Below are 14445 nucleotides of genomic sequence, written 5' to 3' on the forward strand. Positions count from 1 at the left end.
GAATACCCCTAAAAAGTCTAGCAAATAAATAAATAAATAAACAATAAACGATATGTATGTTAAAGTACTCGCATTTATACAAAGTAAATATGTACATATATAAAGAGATACAACGCGAGTATATAATACAAACACACACCTCTACTTACTTTTCTAATTTCGCATAAACTCAACTAAATTCCTAGAGAGCGCATTCCAAATGTTTCCAACTTGTTTTCAGTCAGATTTCGTATTTCAAAGAATAAACACATCTATTAACATTTACATACGTATATACTTGTGTTGTTTGTTATTGTCGATAAATTATAAAAAAAAATTACTAAAAGATAAAACATGAGTGATATATTGAAAATTGCTGGAGCTATAGTGCTCCCCAATTTGGGAGGCATTTCCGGAGGGTTTGTTACCAAGAAAAATATTAAACCCTGGTACGAAACATTAAAACATCCTTCATTCCGACCACCAAATTGGATTTTTGCTCCAATGTGGACAGCACTGTATTCGGGCATGGGTTATGCCTCGTATTTGGTATGGAAAGATGGTGGCGGTTTTAGTGGCGATGCTAAATTGCCCTTAATAGCTTATGGTTCACAGCTGGCTTTGAATTGGGCCTGGAGTCCAATTTTCTTTGGACAACACAATCTCAAAGGGGTATGTATGATGTAATTTCTTAACTATTTTGTGTAAATTCGTACTAATTTTTCTCTTTGTAGGGTTTAATTGACATCATTGCTTTAACTGCAACTGCATCGGCCTGCGGGGTTTTATTCTATAATGTTAATAAAGTTGCCGGTTGTTTGTTTATTCCATACATTGCTTGGTTGGGTTTTGCCACCCTCTTAAACTACTCTGTCTACAAATTGAATACCGACAATGGAGAGACGAAAACTATTGAATCATCAAAACAATCATAGATACGAGTAGATTTTGAAAATAAGTGTGGAAATGAGTATACAAACTACTATCTTTGTTTTTGTTGTGTCATGTTTAATAATATTTATTTATTATTATTGTTTTGCATTTAAGTGCCTCTTAGAATAAATAAAATGTTTTGGTAATTTGTATTTAATTGAGTTTAGATTAATGGAATAATATTCGATGTATTTTGCCAAAATTTTGATTTTCTTTAACAAACAGTGGTTGATAATACAATGTAAACATATTCAAATGTTTAACTAATAGGTAAAAATCCAAAAAAAAATCTTATGAAATTTGTATTTTTTAGTTTTTCATTAATATATACATTTACTTATATTAAAACAAAAACTAAGTACATAATTAACAAAATTCAAAGCGACGATGTACCAATTAAATATTCAATCAATTCGCATCTGATAAAGCTTCATTTGAGCGTTAATTTGTGTCCGTATTTTGTGACCTAGGGGACTTTAACGTGCATCATCAGCTCTAGTGCTCTAACCTAGGCGAAGAACAGAGAGGTGCGTCGTTACGGGTCAAATCGACGAATCCATCTTCTGTACACTGAATAACGATGCCTCCACACTTATTATTGCTTTAACTCTCCAGGCGCAACCTTACAAGCAGCTGTTTCGCTAGGATCATACCACTTACCAATAATCGTTTGTCTGGACCGACATCACTGATCTTACAATACCCTCCAATGTACACCAAGCAGAGCGAGAGTTCTGCGAAACCTCACAGTTGTCTAGACGTTGTTCGCACACACAACCTTCCTGTCTCGGATACAGCACAGCTTTTTACGTCAACTGAATTTGCAGAGGTCATCAATTCAGCCAAACCATCCAAGGCGATTGGCCAAGACTGAATATCCATGCTGATGTTAAAACTCCTAGGCGAGCGGGGAGATAAGTACCTGATAACAATTTTTAAACTGTCAGTGAGGAGTCTGATTCCAGGGTAGAGTCATTCCAATCCTCAAACCAGGGAAGGGCGCAAGTGAGGTTCAATAGTACAGGCCGATATCGCAAAGACTATTGAGGCTAGTCTTTGCGATATCGGCCGTAGTGTTAAACAAGGAGTTCCTCAGGTCGGAACTCCACTCCTACTAAACTACTACATCTCTAAAATCCCAGCACATCCACAAGGATTGGAAGTGATATCGTATGCGGACGACTGCAGCATAATGGCAGCTATCTCCAGCGTAGTCTAGGCTATTCAACTTCTCAGCTCATGCACAAATTGCGAAGTAGAAACAAGGTTCTCAAAGCGATAGCCGGCAGCAGATATGTGTGGACACTTTCGCTGAGTGCTACCCAGTGAAGAAATATTCAAAACTGCCTTAATAACTGTCACAGTCTGCATGCAAATCACCTCGGAACACCATCTACGCAAGGACATAAATGTTCTTCCAGTAAAGGAACACAACGGAATAGTGCGCCCTGGGACGTCATCGATGGAGTCATCCAATAATCAATATCACATAACTGGTACCTCCCTCGGGGCATTCAGGAAGGATCTTCGTGCATACGAGGAGAACATACAAAGGTATGTGCAAGATCCATTGGATCGCAATTCGTATACGGCAGATATGAACGACATTCATAGAGATGCCATTGCATAAATGTCCTACTAGGAGGTCGCCCACCGCCAATAGCAGACTCTGAGGAAAACCTGCCCGGAAAACAAGAGTAGTTCTGGCACAACTGGATGCCTTGGTCTTTACCGCGATGCAGAACAAACTGATAAGAAAGTTGTATAGTTTAAGCTGTTACAACAACAACTGTCTTATTTGTGTACTTAGGTCCCAGCCTCTTTCCCTTCGGCCGTCTTACAAATGTTCTCCCATAACTGGCTCTTAAATTGGATTCATCCGAAAAGAGAACAATATTCCATTTCAGTCTCGACCAGTTAAAACGTTCTTTTGCAAATTATATATAAGAGTTTTTTCGCTGAGTGATAGCAACCAAGAACACCAGCCATATTAGCTAACGGTCGAGATAAAATTTCCAATTTGATTTTATTGATAACCTCCTTTTAGAAATTTCTTAAGCTATTTTGTATTGAAGTTTTCTTAAACTATTTTGTCCAGAAGTTCCACAAATGTTGAATTTTTACAAAACATCCCTCATGAATTTGTGTATGTATATTGTTTTTGTGTTATGTGCTTGTTTTCTATAGTGAACGAGTACTTTGAGTGGAAATTTAACATGTTCTGTTATTGTAACAAAAACAAAATACATGTAAAACTTCCACTCAAAGCACTCGTTCGCTATAGAAAAACAGCACATTAGTAATCTTTCATGTAGAAGTTTGAAAGTTTCCGTTATTTGTATTATATAAAATGATATGCCCATAATTTCCATAGAATTATAAATAAAGGTTTGTTTGTTAATTTATTTGTTTACTTTTTCAACTTATCTAAACTATGGTCATTACATGAGTTTTTATTTATGACTTATAGAGTTGATATCTTTAACATTACTTTTATAATTAAAATATTTGATTTCATGCCTTTAAAACCAACATACCAAAATGGAGCCAATGACGATCAATCGTATACTTTACCATACAATCAATACAAGTCTAAAACTTTCTATCGATTTACCGATTTATTATTCCAATGTATCTATGAAGGATTTGTTAAGAATCATTAAGAGCGCAGTCACTGAAAACATGTTCTGATTTTGGACGAACACATTTTCAAAATTTTACCACCAAACAGATTTTGTGATTCCGTTTGAAACACATCGAAATTTTAGTCATAGACCCACAAAAGTGTATATACTCTGGGTCCATATAAAATTCAAAGATAATCTAGTTATGTCCGTCCGTCTGTCTCGAGGAGTCACGAATCATCATTGGGGGATGAAAATGTTCCAATGATGTTTTTTGATAAGTTTGGTATTGAAATGGGAAAAATCGGTTCAACCAAAAAATATTTTAAAAAATGTCCGTCCGATGTTTAAAATCAATTAAATCACAATAGGGTTTAAACTAAAAGTTATTGCTAATAGCTAACTTATATGTCCATAAAATTAACACAATAGGTTGATCCCCTAAAAAGTTTTGGTTCAAAATATGTTCAAAACTTTGTTCGGATAACATGAAAATTATCCAAATTAGGTGTTTGAACACAAAATGTAAAAAAAAAAATAATTTAATTAAGAATTAATAGATGATAGAAACAAATATTTCATTAAATTTCTGTCAATAAATTGCATTCCATACTGCTTCTTAGGGAACGGTTTTGTGGGATGAATAGGGAAAATATATTTAAATCTGAATTAATCAAGAATCAAATTCAATTAATTAATTAATTTTAGGCTCTGATCTTACTACACTAGTACCCAAAACTGGTGGTAAATGATATCTATCAATCTCTAACTATGTTCACCTAAATGATCTATGAATTAGAAAAAAACTCATTAAATTGTTTCAACCATTAACCATTATTTATTTTTGAATAATTAGTTTTTACTTCCATAATTTCATACATCCAAATTAAAAACTGAAAATGAATATTTTTATAAAATTTGTTGGTCGGATGGTTGAGGGGTTTTTTAAAATTTTTTTTCTGTCAAAACTAGGTCAGGGGTTAGTTAGATGAGGATTTATTTAAAAAAGTATGAAAAACTTTAAAATAACGATTTAAATGAAATAAGTTGTTAGTGAGAAATGCTTTACAGGACAAGGTGACTTTAAAGTATTTTAAAATAAAATGCAAAAAATGTGATAATTAAGGATTATTTTGAGGTGTAGTTGACTGTTGAATATTTGGTTGTTGTGGCTGATCAGTTGGCGCTTTTTGTGCTGGTGGCTGGGGAGTAGTGGCTTTCTGTTGTGGAGCAATTGGCTGTTGAGGAATGGGCTGTTGAATTGCTGTCGGAGTAGGTGGTTGATTAGTTGACTTTGGTTCCATCGATTGTTGACCTGGTTGTTGTGGAATATTGGCTTTCTGCGGTTGAGTTATTGGTTGAGAAGTAGTGGCTTTGGGTTCTTGACCAGCTGGTTGTGGAGAAGCTGCTTTGAGTTGAGAATCGAGTTGCTGCTGTTGAACTGTTGGTTGTGGAGTAGTTGCTTTAGGTTGTTGACCAGCTTGTTGTGCAGTGGTAGCTTTGGGTTGCTGCTGTTGAACAGTTGGTTGTGGAGTAGTGGCTTTCTGTGGTTGAGTTGTCGGTTGTGGAGTAGTTGCTTTCGGTTGTTGACCATCTGGTTGTGGAGTGGTAGCTTTGGGTTGTGGTTGCTGCTGTTGTACGGTTGGTTGTGGAGTACTGTCTTTCTGTGGTTGAGTTGTTGGTTGTGGAGTAGTTGATTTTTGTTGTTGAACAGCTGGTTGTGGAGTGGTAGTTTTGGGAGGTTGCTGCGGTTGTGGAGTACTGGCTTTCTGGGGTTCAGTTGTCGGCTGGGGAGTTGTAGTTTTTTGTTGTTCAATATCCGGTTGTGGTGTTGTGGCTTTAGGTTTCTGCTGCTGAATAACTGGTTTCTGGCCTTGAGATGTCGGCTGTGGAGTTGTAGCTTTTTGTTGTTTACCATCTGGTTGTGGAGTTGAGCCCTTAGTTTGCTGCTGCTGAACAACTGGTTGTGGAGTATTGGCTTTCCGGGTTTGAGCTGTGGTCTGCTGAGTGGTGGCTTTCAGTTGTTGGGCATCTGGTTGTGGTGTAGTTGCTATTGGCTTTTGAGCATCTGGTTGTGGTGTACTGCCTTTCGTTTGTTGGGTTGCTGATTGAGGAGTCGATGCTTTCGATTGCTGCTCTTGAGCAGTTTGAGTAGTTGGTGGAGCTGCTTGCTTTGCCGGCGAAGGTTGTTTGACTGGAGATATTTGTTTAGCTGGAGCTAATTGCTTAGATGGCGATGGTTGTTTAGCAGGCTGTTGCTGAGGAGTATTCAACGTATTGTGGGGCGAAGGTTGTTTATTGGTTTCAGCCTTAGGTGAGCTTACTTGTTTCTTTTGTTCTTGCTGAGCTGGTGCACCAGAAGCAGTTTTCGCAGGTGATGGCTGTTTTGGTTTAGCTGCTGGAGATTTTTTATTGTCTGCTGTTTGATTAGCATTCGCTGGTTTTTGCTGGTTGTTCTTAGTTTGCGCAGGTTTTGGTGCCGTGGCAGGTTTCTTTTGAGCATCGGTGGAAGTTTTACCTTCAGTTGCTAGCATGGATATTGCGACATTTCCTTCAATAGGTGAGGTTGGAGGTGTTGCCGTTGGCGAAGATGATTTTTTAGTTGGTATAGATGGAGTTTTAGGTTGAGGACTTGCGGCCTTGGTTGGAGTTCCTGGTTTCGTTGGAGTAACGGCTTTGTCGGGAGTCCTAGCTTGTGTTACTGGCTTTGTTTGTAGAGTTGGTTTTGGAGTAGTAGGTTTTGCAGGCTTTGCTTGGACTCCGGTCTGTGTTGTGGGTTTACCTTTAGACTCTTCTTTTTTATTGATTGTAGAAGGTGCAGTCGTTGATGTATTTTTACCACCAGCTGGTTTCGGTGATGGTTGCTTACTTGGTTGGCTAGTTGGTGCAACTATTTGCTCTTTAGTCTTATCAGTACCAGAAGTTTTAATTTCCATTTTTCCCTGAGATTTCTCTAAAGGCGTCACAGGTTGTGCTGACAACTGGGCAGTAGTTTCTTCTTCTTTAGGTTTTTCTTCAGCTTGTTTCTGTTTTATTACAGGCTCTTTAGGTTCTTCGTTGGGCTTAACTGTGGCAATAGGTTGTTCAGCTTCTTTAGGAGCTGTTGAACTTGATACTTGAGACTGTTTGGATTCTTCTTGTTTCAGGGCAGCTGGTTCAGGTGATTTATTATCTTGTTTGTCTATTATGACTGGTGCTATTGACTCAGTGCATTTTTCCATTGGAATTGGTGTAGTAGGTGTGGTAGGTACTTCAGCCACAATATTTGTTTGTTTTGCTTCCTCTTTCTTATCAGTTTTGTTCTCAGGAACTTTGTTTAAATCATTGGTAGTTGAAAGATCTTTATTTTCTGCCTTGACAGCTTCATTGATCGGTTTCTCCACTTTGACTTCGGCTATGGGTTTCTGCTCTGGTTTTAACTGGGCTTCAGCTATTTGTGCACCATTCTTCTCTGTTGGTTTGGTTTCCACTTTTTGTTCTTTGGCTTTAGCTTGTTGTTTCGCTTGATCAGAGTCTTTTTGTTTATCCGGTGCTTTTGTTGTTTCTTTAGATTCTTTCACTTCTTTGGTTTTGGACATCTCCTCTTTTTTGGAAGTCTGGTGCGGTTTTTGTTCTTTAGTTTGTTCCTTTTTCATATCTTTGGTCTTAGCAGCTTCATCTTTCTTTGGAGCTTCTTGAGGCTTGCGATCCTTGGCGTTTTCTTCCTTCTTCTTTTCGTTAGGTTTTTCCGTAGGCTTTTCAATTTGTTTCGAAGATTTGTCTGTGGGCTTTTGTTGTGGTTTCTCTTCAGTCTTCTTTACTGGCTCTTTACTAGACTTTTGATTTTTTGTTGTATCTTCTGCTTTCGGTTGAGCTTTAATTTCCTTCGACTCTGGAGTCTGTTGCGGTTTTTCAACAGCTTTTTCTTGAACTTTAACTTCTTGCTTTTGTACGGGAAGTTCTTCTTTTATTATTGCCGTTTCTTTCATTACATCGTCTTTAACCGGTTCAGCCGGTTTCACTTCGTTTTTAGCTGCAGTTTGTTTATCGTCGTTTTTCTCAGCAATTGATTTAGTTTTTTCCTGTTTGTTTGTCTTTTCTTGTTTCGCTTGCTTTTGTTGCTTATTTTCACTTTTGCCCACATCTGATTTAATTTTAGCTGCCCCATTGGCCGACTGTTGCTGCTGTTTATTCTGTTGTTTTTTCGATTTCTTATCCAACTTTTCAGCAGCATCTTTCGAACTATCAATTTTTTTTGCATTGTTCTCTTCTTTTAAAATGCCATTTTCATTATTATTTTTAGCCAACTCTTCAGATATTTTAGCATCAGCTTTAGCTTTAGGACTTTTAGTTTCCTCCATTTTGGCGACCTCTTCGAAATCGTTGACCAACAAGGGAACATCATCATCTTCTTCGGCAACATTATCAAGAGTAGTGGCGGCAGCAGCATTACCCTGTTTCTGATTTCCAGACATGGTATTGGCAAACATACGCAATTGCATGACGGTGTCTTGACCCAATTGAGGCAAGATTTCTGGCAACATTTCCACTATTTTCTTGGTCTCTCCATGACCGGTAACGGCAAATGTATTGGCCGACAAAGATGCTTGAGCTTTGGGATTATTAAAGTGTATAACTGTTAGGTCATCTTTGATAATATTAACCTCCTCGATGCCGGGTATCGTGCTAACGGACAATTTCTTCAAAGAACTTTGTAATTTTTTATCATCTGTGGCAGCAGATTGATGCATTACCTTCTTCTTGCGACGTGGTGTACCTTTGCCCCCTATACGGACCTGGGCCTGTAAACGTCTTAACTTTTCGGCATTCATCTGCAATAATAGATTATGATATGTTTTCAGTATAAATTAATAAGAAAATCAGATCAACAGCCAGTTTATTAAATAATGAGAATTTTTAAAATGTGGCCGTTATATAAAGAAAATGTTCTTGCTATTTTTCACTCACCTCTTGTTCTGTATCTGTCGTCTGTTCGACTGAATGTTTAATTATCGAAAAAGTCTAAAAACTCCTCTACATTAAAATGCGGCACAACAATTTGTTTCTCGACGATACTTGTAGCAAACACACAATATGTTTGCATCTGAGAAATTGCACTATTTGTGTATGTTTGTGTGTGTCTATCTATGTATGTATGTACGTACGTACGTATGTAAATATAAATAAAAATATCTGCAAAGTTCCTTCTACTTTTATTTTTCGAAATTGCACTACAATTGCCTTTTTTCTTTTTTTTTTGGTTTTTCAAACTTGTATGCACAGAACTTTATACACGAATATTAAATACAAAAATAAAAAGGAAAATTTAATGTCTCACACATGCAATTCTGTTTTAGTTTGTTTTTTTCATTTTGGGAATATAAATAAACTATGTAGACAAGACAACGGTACGTATACGATTTTATTTTGTATCTCTTTGCTGTTTTTTCCTTTTTTTTTTGCGCAAAAGACTAAAAAAAGACCAACAAAAATAAATAATAATTAAAAGTGTCACCACTTTGGTCTCTGTAAGTGCAACGCGCGTTTACCACTGAGATTGATCGCAAAATATCTACTGAATGTTTGGTACAGTAGGAGATAGACCAAATGCTGTTTCAAAAATACATACATACTACAATTGACCAAATAAAAATACTTCTGTATGTACCATACTTATATGTATGTATATATACATATCTAGAAGATATTCCTTAACAGAGGTGTATTGGAAATATATAGGGCCCGCTAAGAAACAATTAAAAAAAATTGTCTATAACTTAATAGGCTGAAATTATAAATAAGTTATTTTTGAACAACTTGAACTTTTGAATATTAAAGTATTGTAAGTCTAGATTAAATATACAAATATGTTCGCTATATGCCATGATGGACAAATATGTCTCTACTTTGAACTATTATTCTTTATCTTTTATATAAATAGCTTAGTATTTTTAGATAAATTTTAAAATCAATGCAATCAGTATTATTTCTTAATAACACCTAGATCTTTAAGTCATCTTAATCAATTAATTTTAAGGCTAAATATGACATGATACGTTCCTGCTTGTAGCACATAATCTATGCATGTAAATTTCGAGCTGAATTAATCTCTGTTGCTAAAGAGAATTTTTTTTTTTAAATATATGTTCAAGAATTTTTTGCAATTGTCACATCATACAGATCTGCAATATGTCTTTGCTAACAAAATATTTCTCATTGCACATTTTAAACAAATGTGTATGGGTGTTAAATACCAAGAGAAAGTAGTGCCAGAATTACCCAAAATGTATTTATTATAGTTAGTTACCGAAATTAACCCTTTATTTAAGAATAAGCAATTTTAGATACATATTTCGAAATTTTCTTTATATAAATCGATTTTTGGTGGGAAATATGAGTGATTACAGATTTTCATTATTTTCCCTCTAAAGCCCTTAGTTTATGATTTATAAGCAATTTTAGATATTTTGAAATTTTCTTTATAAAAATTGATTTTTGGTGGGAAATATGAGTGATCACAGATTTTCAATATTTTCGCTCTAAAGCCTTTAGTTTATGATTTATAAGCAATTTTAGATATTTTGAAATTTTCTCTATAAAAATTGATTTTTGGTGGGAAATATGAGTGATCACAGATTTTCAATATTTTCGCTCTAAACCCTTTAGTTTATGATTTATAAGCAATTTTAGATATTTCGAAATTTTCTTTATAAAAATCGATTTTTGGTGGGAAATATGAGTGATTACAGATTTTCATTATTTTCCCTCTAAAGCCCTTAGTTTATGATTTATAAGCAATTTTAGATATTTTGAAATTTTCTTTATAAAAATTGATTTTTGGTGGGAAATATGAGTGATCACAGATTTTCAATATTTTCGCTCTAAAGCCTTTAGTTTATGATTTATAAGCAATTTTAGATATTTTGAATTTTCTTTATAAAAATTGATTTTTGGTGGGAAATATGAGTGATCACAGATTTTCAATATTTTCGCTCTAAAGCCTTTAGTTTATGATTTATAAGCAATTTTAGATATTTCGAAATTTTCTTTATAAAAATCGATTTTTGGTGGGAAATATGAGCCTTTAGTTTATGATTTTGAGCAAATTTAGATATTTGATTTCCTTTATAAAAATCGGTTATCCGTGGGAAATATGAGTGATCACAGATTTTCATTATTTTCCCTCTAAAGCCTTTAGTTTATGATTTATAAAAAATTTTAGATATATTGATATTTTCTTTAAAAAACGGTTTTTGGAATAAAAAATATGAGTGATCACAGATTTTCATTATTTTCTCTCTAAACACTTTAGTTTATGATTTATAAACAATTTTAGATATTTCGAAATTTTCTTTATAAAAATCGATTTTTGGTGGGAAATATGAGTGATCACCGATTTTCATTATTTTAATTTATGATTTATAGGCAATTTTAGAAATATTGATATTTTATTTATAAAAATCAATTTTTGGTGGGAAATATGAGTGATCACAGATTCTCATTACTTTCCCTCTAAAGCCTTTAGTTTATGATTTATAAGCAATTTTAGATATTTCGAAATTTTCTTTATAAAAATCGATTTTTGGTGGGAAATATGAGTGATCACAGATTTTCAATATTTTTGCTCTAAACCCTTTAGTTTATGATTTATAAGCAATTTTAGATATTTCAAAATTTTCTTTATAAAAATCGATTTTTGATGAGAAATATGAGTGATCACAGATTCTCATTACTTTCGCTCTAAACCCTTTAGTTTATGATTTATAAGCAATTTTAGATATTTCAAAATTTTCTTTATAAAAATCGATTTTTGATGAGAAATATGAGTGATCACAGATTCTCATTACTTTCGCTCTAAACCCTTTAGTTTATGATTTATAAGCAATTTTAGATGTTTTGAAATTTTCTTTCTAAAAATCGATTTTTGGTGGGAAATATGAGTGATCTCATGATTCTCATTACTTTCGCTCTAAACCCTTTAGTTTATGATTTATAAGCAATTTTAGATATTTTGAAATTTTCTTTATAAAAATTGATTTTTGGTGGGAAATATGAGTGATCACAGATTTTCAATATTTTCGCTCTAAAGCCTTTAGTTTATGATTTATAAGCAATTTTAGATATTTTGAATTTTCTTTATAAAAATTGATTTTTGGTGGGAAATATGAGTGATCACAGATTTTCAATATTTTCGCTCTAAAGCCTTTAGTTTATGATTTATAAGCAATTTTAGATATTTCGAAATTTTCTTTATAAAAATCGATTTTTGGTGGGAAATATGAGCCTTTAGTTTATGATTTTGAGCAAATTTAGATATTTGATTTCCTTTATAAAAATCGGTTATCCGTGGGAAATATGAGTGATCACAGATTTTCATTATTTTCCCTCTAAAGCCTTTAGTTTATGATTTATAAAAAATTTTAGATATATTGATATTTTCTTTAAAAAACGGTTTTTGGAATAAAAAATATGAGTGATCACAGATTTTCATTATTTTCTCTCTAAACACTTTAGTTTATGATTTATAAACAATTTTAGATATTTCGAAATTTTCTTTATAAAAATCGATTTTTGGTGGGAAATATGAGTGATCACCGATTTTCATTATTTTAATTTATGATTTATAGGCAATTTTAGAAATATTGATATTTTATTTATAAAAATCAATTTTTGGTGGGAAATATGAGTGATCACAGATTCTCATTACTTTCCCTCTAAAGCCTTTAGTTTATGATTTATAAGCAATTTTAGATATTTCGAAATTTTCTTTATAAAAATCGATTTTTGGTGGGAAATATGAGTGATCACAGATTTTCAATATTTTTGCTCTAAACCCTTTAGTTTATGATTTATAAGCAATTTTAGATATTTCAAAATTTTCTTTATAAAAATCGATTTTTGATGAGAAATATGAGTGATCACAGATTCTCATTACTTTCGCTCTAAACCCTTTAGTTTATGATTTATAAGCAATTTTAGATATTTCAAAATTTTCTTTATAAAAATCGATTTTTGATGAGAAATATGAGTGATCACAGATTCTCATTACTTTCGCTCTAAACCCTTTAGTTTATGATTTATAAGCAATTTTAGATGTTTTGAAATTTTCTTTCTAAAAATCGATTTTTGGTGGGAAATATGAGTGATCTCATGATTCTCATTACTTTCGCTCTAAACCCTTTAGTTTATGATTTATAAGCAATTTTAGATATTTTGAAATTTTCTTTAGAAAAATATATTTTTGATGGGAAATATGAGTGATCACAGATTTTCAATATTTTCGCTCTAAAGCCTTTAGTTTATGATTTATAAGCAATTTTAAATATTTTGAAATTTTCTTTAGAAAAATCGATTTTTGGTGGGAAATATGAGTGATCACAGATTTTCATTACTTGCCCTCTAAACCCTTTAGTTAATGATTTATAAGCAATTTTATGAGTGATCACAGATTTTCATTATTTTCGCTCTAAACCCTTTAGTTTATGATTTATAAGCAATTTTAGATATTTCGAAATTTTCTTTATAAAAATTGATTTTTGGTGGGAAATATGAGTGATCACAGATTCTCATTACTTTCGCTCTAAACCCTTTAGTTTATGATTTATAAGCAATTTTAGATATTTTGAAATTTTCTTTATAAAAATCGATTTTTGGTGGGAAATATGAGTGATCACAGATTTTCATTATTTTCGCTCTAAACCCTTTAGTTTATGATTTATAAGCAATTTTAGATATTTCAAAATTTTCTTTATAATAATCGATTTTAGATATTTCGAAACTTTCTTTATAAAAATCGATTTTTGGTGGGAAATATGAGTGATCACAGATTTTCAATATTTTCGCTCTAAAGCCTTTAGTTTATGATTTATAAGCAATTTTAGATATTTTGAAATTTTCTTTATAAAAATCGATTTTTGATGGGAAATATGAGTGATCACAGATTCTCATTACTTTCGCTAAAAACCCTTTAGTTTATGATTTTTAAGCAATTTTAGATATTTCGAAATTTTCTTTAGAAAAATATATTTTTGATGGGAAATATGAGTGATCACAGATTTTCAATATTTTCACAGATTCTCATTACTTTCGCTCTAAACCCTTTAGTTAATGATTTATAAGCAATTTTAGATATTTCGAAATTTTCTTTATAAAAATCGATTTTTTGTGGGAAATATGAGTGATCACAGATTTTCATTACTTTCGCTCTAAACCCTTTAGTTTATGATTTATAAGCAATTTTAGATATTTCGAAATTTTCTTTATAAAAATCGATTTTTGATGGGAAATATGAGTGATCACAGATTCTCATTACTTTCGCTCTAAACCCTTTAGTTTATGATTTATAAGAAATTTTAGATATTTCGAAATTTTCTTTATAAAAATCGATTTTTGGTGGGAAATATGAGTGATCACAGATTCTCATTACTTTCGCTCTAAACCCTTTAGTTTATGATTTATAAGCAATTTGATTTATAAGAAATTTTCTTTATAAAAATCGATTTTTGGTGGGAAATATGAGTGATCACAGATTCTCATTACTTTCGCTCTAAACCCTTTAGTTTATGATTTATAAGCAATTTTAGATATTTTTAATTTTTCTTTATAAAAATTGGTTTTAGGTGGGAAATATGAGTGATCACAGATTTTCAATATTTTCCCTCTAAACCCTTTTGTTTATGATTTATAAGCAATTTTAGATATATCGAAATTTTCTTTATAAAAATTGATTTTTGGTGGGAAATACGAGTGATCACAGATTTTCATTATTTTCGCTCTAAACCCTTTAGTTTATGATTTATAAGCAATTTTAGATATTTCGAAATTTTCTATATAAAAATCGATTTTTGATGGGAAATATGAGTGATCACAGATTCTCATTACTTTCGCTCTAAACCCTTTAGTTTATGATTTATAAGCAATTTTAGATATT

At 32.6% G+C, this 14445-nt stretch overlaps 2 protein-coding genes across 2 annotated transcripts; one reads left to right on the forward strand and one right to left on the reverse strand.

Annotated features, from left to right (window-relative positions):
- Positions 1 to 212: 212 nt before the first annotated feature.
- Tspo (Translocator protein) lies at positions 213 to 1064 on the forward strand. Its single transcript, XM_065507552.1, has 2 exons — positions 213 to 651; positions 714 to 1064. Exons 1-2 carry the CDS (start codon positions 334 to 336, stop codon positions 912 to 914), a joined length of 519 nt encoding a protein of 172 aa, XP_065363624.1. The 5' UTR covers positions 213 to 333; the 3' UTR covers positions 915 to 1064.
- Positions 1065 to 4351: 3287 nt separating this feature from the next.
- uncNacbeta (uncharacterized nascent polypeptide-associated complex beta subunit) lies at positions 4352 to 9019 on the reverse strand. Its single transcript, XM_065507306.1, has 2 exons — positions 8484 to 9019; positions 4352 to 8347 (listed from the first exon to the last, which is right to left on the reverse strand). Exon 2 carries the CDS (start codon positions 8345 to 8347, stop codon positions 4658 to 4660), a length of 3690 nt encoding a protein of 1229 aa, XP_065363378.1. The 5' UTR covers positions 8484 to 9019; the 3' UTR covers positions 4352 to 4657.
- Between the last annotated feature and the right edge of the window lie 5426 nt (positions 9020 to 14445).

This window comes from Calliphora vicina, chromosome 4 (genome assembly GCF_958450345.1).
Source record: "Calliphora vicina chromosome 4, idCalVici1.1, whole genome shotgun sequence".
In the NCBI taxonomy this organism is placed as follows: domain Eukaryota; kingdom Metazoa; phylum Arthropoda; class Insecta; order Diptera; family Calliphoridae; genus Calliphora; species Calliphora vicina.